This window comes from Nicotiana attenuata, unplaced genomic scaffold, assembly GCF_001879085.1.
Source record: "Nicotiana attenuata strain UT unplaced genomic scaffold, NIATTr2, whole genome shotgun sequence".
Classification (NCBI taxonomy): Eukaryota; Viridiplantae; Streptophyta; class Magnoliopsida; order Solanales; family Solanaceae; genus Nicotiana; species Nicotiana attenuata.
In genome coordinates this window covers 109513-116061 of record NW_017670671.1, presented here as the reverse complement: position 1 = coordinate 116061, position 6549 = coordinate 109513, and the positions used below count along the sequence as shown (strand labels likewise).

Genomic DNA, 6549 nt, shown 5'->3' with positions numbered 1-6549 from the left:
AGGTGTATTCAAGTTTTGTTTGTTATGATAATATTTATCATAGTTTATTGCTACAACAACTACTACAAAAAAACAAAAAAAAAAAAAAAAAAAAAAAAAAAAAAAGAGAGAAAGAAGATCGATCTCTAAAAAAGCTTTTAACTTTGACATGGATCAAAAGTAATCATTAAGAACCATAATTTCCTATGGGCTATGGTATGTTTGAAGCACTTTTTCTCGACAATTATATGCCTTCTTTGTTATTGTCAGCTGCATTAGAGTTCCATGTTTCCATGCTTTGACATTTTGAGAATCTCTTCTTAAATAACTTTTGTATACTTAGATATGTCTTTTATATAACCAAACAGTAGAATATATATGTACTTAAAAATTATTTATTTGTATATATACCAAACAGTAGAATATATATGTACTTAAAAATTATTTATTTGTTTTTGATTAAATTTATAATCATATATATATATATATATATATATATATATATATATATATATATATATATATATATATATATATATAGATATATATATATATATATGTGCGCGCGCGCGTGTGTTTTGTTTAAGAGTTTCATATAACTGCATTATACAAATAGATTATAGGCCGTACAAATCTTGAGGTCCCAAGTTAAGAAATTAAAGTATATATAGATGGTTTCAAAGTTGATTAGTTTGGGTCAATACCTCTTTTGAAACATATTTACAAAGTATATGTTCAGAAATTCTTCACATAAATTGTTACATTCTTTTGTCAAATTAGTTTTTATCCAATTCCTTATGTAATTTATTTTTCTACAGGCTGGTGATGGCGACAAGAACTCTTCATCTTTTTTGCTTGTTTGTTTGTTCTTTGGCCATCATCAAATCTGAATGTTCAAAAGACTTAGGTTCTTACAATGTGACGAAGACAATCCTTAAGAATGCTGTGTCAAAAGGAGCAGGTTAAGTACAAATCAAAATCTAAATTAGGAAATCATGTACGTACTAGAAATTTGAAGAGAGTTTTTGCCTTATTTATTGGCAGTATGTTTGGATGGATCACCTCCAGCATACCATTTTGAACCTGGATTTGGCGGAGGAGTTGGAAATTGGATTGTACAACTTTCGGTAGGTCATTTGTAATATAGGTTGATTTTACCTTTTAGCTAGAATTTGCTGGAATATTTGTTTCTTTTAAATCTTTGAGAACTTTCAATTTGTAACTTTTCGTCGCTTTTTTCTCGACGTTGTGTTTGTTGAGGTTCGCCTTGATTTTCTTGTTATATTTGTATTTTATTTTTGCATGAGTGAAGGGCAAAATATTTTCATAATTGATTTTTTGTTTTCCTAAAAAGAATATGTAAATCACTTCCTTAATTGACTAATTCTTATGTTGATATTTTTATGTTTTTTTTTTTTTTTTTTTTTTTTTTTGGTATTAGTAAATTGCTCATATGTAGGTCCCAAATCATATTAAAATATGATATCTCATTTACAAGGTTGTTTTCCGTCTAACACCTGATTATGTCATCTGAATACTGATTTTTAGAGACTTCTTTAAATCTTGAATTTTTGCAATGTCCGTAGGGAGGAGCATGGTGCACAAACGTCAAAGAATGCCAGTATCGTATTTGGGACAAGAACGTGGGTTCTACAAATTTTACGGATTCATGGACATTTCAAGGAATTTATAGCGAGAATCCGACAACAAATCCAGGTTCTCGTGGATTTTATTATACAATCTAACATCTCCTTCTGAATTTCCAAAGAATAATTTGTTGGGTTTTTAAGGTATTTAATTAATATATTAAATACTTAAAAGAGGGTGAATGGGAAATGGAGGGAAATGAAATTTTTGAGTGAAATTTTAAGTTCCCCCTCCCTTGGCAAATGGGCATTGTCCCATATTGGAAGAGGAAGAGGTTTTTTATGGGTATATAAGCAATTGCTCTTCTTCTAGCTCTTAAAGAGTTGAGAAGAAGGCAAGCCTCGCGCCGTCGTCGTCGTCGCTCGCTCGGCTCATAGTAAAATATTAACAGAAATGTTATTAAATATTTGTTTTAATAACAAAATATTAATATTAAATCCAATCCGTTTTTCTGTTTTGGTAACAGAAAAGTAACTACCCTCTTCAATTTTCCCTCTTTATTATTGAGTAAATGGCCATTTATGTTGTGGGCGTTTTGCATAAACAGCCATTCTGAAGAGACCCAACTTTGGCTATAAATACAACACTATTCTGCTCAGAATTTTAACTACAATTTTCTGAGTTTCCTCTCCTTCTTCTGCATACTTTTAGCATCAAAACAAAGCAAAAAGTAAGTGTGATTTGCTACCGAACTTTGTGTTCGCTGAAACACTGGGGTTTGAAGTACCACTACACCAGTGTGTAATTCGTTCTATCCTGGGAGGAAATAATCCATAACCTTGGGTACTAGGAGGGGATTAAATTCCTTAAGGAAACACTGTGAATTCAGTGGGCTCGAATTGGTTTATGTCATTTCTGTTTATATTCATTACTGTTTATATTCATTTATATTTCCAGAATTTATTTTACAAATACAGTGTAATAACATAATTGTTTGTTGAAATGGAAGTTCCATTTGAAGAAAGCAGACATAATTCTTCTATGTAAACTATGCAGATTTCTACAATTGGAACAAAGTGTTTGTTAGATACTGTGATGGTGGAGCGTTCACCGGAGATGTTGAATATGTTGATCATGTAATTCTCTTTTCAAGTTATAGTTTCGAATTCCAATTTTAGAATGTTTATCCTTAAATTTTGAATATTTTTCTTAAATTCAAGAATATTGTGCGAACATGTAACTTCAATATCATTTTACGTTAATTTGTTTAGGTTACTAATCTTCACTTCAGAGGCGCGAGGATTTTTGAAGCAGTAATGGAGGATTTGTTGGCAAAAGGATTAAAGAATGCCAAAAATGTGTGTAAATTCTATGTTACACGTATATTTTGTTTTTTGCTGATTATTTTTTTATATTTTTGGTTTGGTATCTGATATTCTAATTGGGATTCGACTATTTTTTATTTGAGTCGAAAAGTCACATATTGGGGGATAAAGCGCTCTCTGATAAAGGCGTATCTACGCCCAGGGCTCGAACCCAAGATATTTTGTTAAGGAGTATTATCACTCTACCACAACTCTCGTTTGTTGCTGAAAATTTTCATTCATGTTTGCAAGCTATTCTTGCCGGAAGTTCAGCCGGAGGATATCCAACAATGCTATACTGTGATCACTTCCGCAGTTTATTGCCAAATACTCCTAGAGTGAAATGCTTAGTCGACTCTGGTTACTTTATCCATGTGTAAGATTTATTAACATGATCGTTTAGTATAAAATCATTTTATAAGGTTTGACTGCAATTTAACTTTTGAACTCTCTTTTTAATAGGAAGAACCCTATGCAAGCAAGTGGCTTCGAGAAAATTTATAACTCACTTCTAACTTTACATGTAAATTCTCTTTTCCCTTCTTGTCCCCCTCTCTTTATTTTTCCATTAGTTCAATATAAGTTGCCAAATTTCATATTATACTGCGGTGTTTAATTGTGACACGAATAATTGAAAGAAACAAGGCTCTTGGCATATACTTAAAAGAACCCTTAGATCTAGTAGTCTAAAATATGTCATGATATTTCTGTGGCAACAAGATCGTGTCAAATTTAAAGAGCTTTCGCATATGAAGTTATGTTTTTTTTTTTCGGAATAAATTAAAAACGAAAGAGTGTCATATTAAATGTTGCAGGGATCTACAAAAGCGCTACCCAAATCATGCACTTCAAAAATGAATCCACTATTGGTACATTACCTGCTCCCTTGATTCAATTATTATTTGAATCTTTTGCCATTTGAAATAGTAAAAGACAAACAAAAATCCAATTACTGCAGTGCTTCTTCCCAGAAAACATGCAACAACATATCAAGACACCACTTTTCATTGCGATGTCAGCATTTGATTATTATCAGGTAATTAAATGTTTGTCAATAATTATGCTTTGTTTATGACGTCAAAAATGACAAACAACAAAAAACTTGGAGTACTTTAAAAAAAAAAAGTGTTTTTGAATTTTTTTTATTTTTATATCAGGTTGTGCGAAAATTAAACATCTTTAGATAGAATTCTTTCTTATGGAAGATTTGATAAGTTGAAGAACTATTTACCTGAACACCCTCATTCCACTTCTTCATAAAACTAATTACTATTTTTTAGTTAAAAAAGTAATTCTATTTTTAAAAAACTTACACTAAGATACTTTTGGAAAGATTTCGAGAAAATTTTCATAGACAAACTCCACCTAAGTATCATAGTCTAGTGGTATATTATTTAGATAATTCTTTTTACACTTACTATATATTTTCTAAATCAATTGTTGCAGATCAAAACTACTATAGACCCTAATGCAGACCGATGCGTTGAAAACAGGACATGCACTGAGTGTCAAAACAAAGCCTTCAGAGGTAATTAGTACAAATTAAACGAGCTAAACAAACCAAAAAAAAAAAAAAAAAAAAAAAAAAAGAATGACCTAAACAATGATAGCATAATTAGTTATATTATTCAATGATGCCAATAATTAAGTAGGGTGTTTTACACAAATAGCCAGATGGATTGATGGTTTATTATTTCTAGCCGGTATATATAGATTATACATTGATATATATAGCTATACACATATTATATGCGAATTACATATATATTATACATTCGCTGACTTTTTCTTTTTTAAAATTTAATTGGTTAGGTGACCGACTATTGAAGTTAATTCTTCGTGAAAAGAAAACCATTTGTCTTATTAGTTACATGTCTAATGCTTTTGGATTTGTCATCAGAATTTAGGTCGGAATTCTTAAGTGCTCTGCCCAAATCAAACAATCCTAAATTGAGAGGAGTTTTCATTGACTCAGTAATTCATCATTCAGCGCTATCATATAGGTGGACTCCTGAAAACGCCATTCTGATTAATAACCTGGTAAGAAATTATTTATTTATTTTAGTTTGATAATGCATATTTTAATTTCTTCTGTTTAATTTTACCACTTCATTAGGTTTATGTAGAAATATATCATTATCCTAATTAATGGGAACTTCCGATTTTTCAAGTCAGAGATATATTTTTCTTGTTATGGTTATTACTTCCTACGCGCACTTTTACTTGTTCATAAGTTTGCGCGCCCCTTCAGATATAATAGATGAAGTGCATATTTTACCATAGTAACCCATAATAATGATAGTATTTTGACAAGTCTTACGAAATGGTTTGTGAATGAGTAATTAATAATAAGGTAAAATAAGAAAAAAAATATGATCTTCTTTTGATTTGTTAAAATTGACAAGTAAAAGTAAAAATATATTTTTTAATGTAGTGAACAGTAAAAATTTACGGAGAGAGCAGTTGATTATATTGTTGTGGTGGAATAAGAAACTACTGAAAATAAAAATAAAAACAAAGAAACAATTCTATCATAACATCGATATCATTGGTGGAACAACCTTGGTCCACGAGGTGTTAGTTAATACCCTTTTGCTGGAATTTGTTTCATGTATATATATTATATGGTGAATTTTTTAAATTTTCTTGTGTCATTACTTCTTTATATTTTGACTTTTTACAGTGAAAATTTTAGTTCCATCACGGCTAAATATATGAAGTGTTTTATGCAGTCTGCACCGAAGGCATTTGCTGATTGGTACTTCGATCGAAAGTACTGGTATGTGATAGATAAGCATGACCTGCCAATCCCTACAGCAAAAGACCGCAGGACATAACCATAAGGAGGATAATCTTTATGACTTATATTTATTTCAAGAATTCAATGTGCAATTTCAGAATCCATTTATGTCAAAATTTGCTGACAACTTTTGATGTCTATGTAAATTGTTGCCAATATAATTGTTAACAAGAAGGATCACATCGACCAAAATAGTATCAAACTTCTTTGCTTATACCGTGTGAAAATTGACTTGTGAGTCTACTTTAAATTAATAGTGTTAGTATCAAAGTAGGTCGAGAATTTCACAAGATCGCTTAAATTAAAAATAATTTATGAAATATATATTATGTATACAATTCATGTAAAATATGTCTATTATCGTATATATCATTGTATGATCTATATATATCAGTTAAGAAATATAAAAGTTATGTATAATCATAGTATAATCTATACATATCGGCTAGGTGTATATATATATGTCCCACATCGGTGGGATTTCAGGTCCTTGGTCTCCTTCTATGTCTCGGGCAATCCTCACCTCACAAGTTAGCTTTTGGGGTGGGTTCAGTTAGGTCCAAGGTCCATTTATCATAGTATCAGAGCCAGGCCCATCCCAATTACTGTTATCGATGTTGGGGCTATTTGTTTTGAGATCAAACTCTCTCCGTTTTAGTTTAAGTGAACCTTTTCGCTTTTCGACATTCAAACAATGTAAACTTTTACCAACATTTTGAAATGCATATTTTATCATATTGAAATGAGAAAGATCGCAACTTATAGTACTTTTCGTATAGCTTTTAATCCAAATTTTGACTTCAAAATATTAAGTTAACC

At 30.5% G+C, this 6549-nt stretch overlaps 1 protein-coding gene across 2 annotated transcripts; it reads left to right on the top strand.

Annotated features, from left to right (window-relative positions):
- Nucleotides 1-669: 669 nt before the first annotated feature.
- On the top strand, nucleotides 670-5944 carry LOC109242123 (pectin acetylesterase 8-like). Of its 2 annotated transcripts, XR_002070362.1 has the most exons (11): nucleotides 670-706; nucleotides 798-940; nucleotides 1024-1106; nucleotides 1566-1695; nucleotides 2623-2702; nucleotides 2838-2924; nucleotides 3183-3306; nucleotides 3393-3453; nucleotides 3746-3799; nucleotides 3902-3966; nucleotides 4377-4404. XR_002070362.1 is itself a non-coding variant. In XM_019408955.1 (8 exons), the coding sequence occupies exons 2-8, from the start codon at nucleotides 3221-3223 to the stop codon at nucleotides 5765-5767; spliced, it is 606 nt and encodes a 201-aa protein (XP_019264500.1). In that variant the 5' UTR covers nucleotides 2838-2924; nucleotides 3183-3220; the 3' UTR covers nucleotides 5768-5944. The 2 variants fall into 2 exon arrangements, 1 of the variants encoding a protein (XP_019264500.1); XM_019408955.1 differs by lacking the exons at nucleotides 670-706; nucleotides 798-940; nucleotides 1024-1106; nucleotides 1566-1695; nucleotides 2623-2702 and adding exons at nucleotides 4831-4970; nucleotides 5663-5944 and having other exon boundaries at nucleotides 3889-3966; nucleotides 4377-4458.
- Nucleotides 5945-6549: the final 605 nt, after the last annotated feature.

What these genes read in the sequence shown, in the direction of transcription:
- LOC109242123 (XM_019408955.1), top strand. Translation starts at nt 3,221, where the DNA reads ATGCTATACTGTGATCACTTCCGCAGTTTATTGCCAAATACTCCTAGA. An exon ending in CAAAAATGAATCCACTATTG is followed by an intron (nt 3,800 to 3,888) that starts GTACATTACCTG and finishes CAATTACTGCAG; the next exon opens with TGCTTCTTCCCAGAAAACAT. An exon ending in TCAAAACAAAGCCTTCAGAG is followed by an intron (nt 4,459 to 4,830) that starts GTAATTAGTACA and finishes ATTTGTCATCAG; the next exon opens with AATTTAGGTCGGAATTCTTA.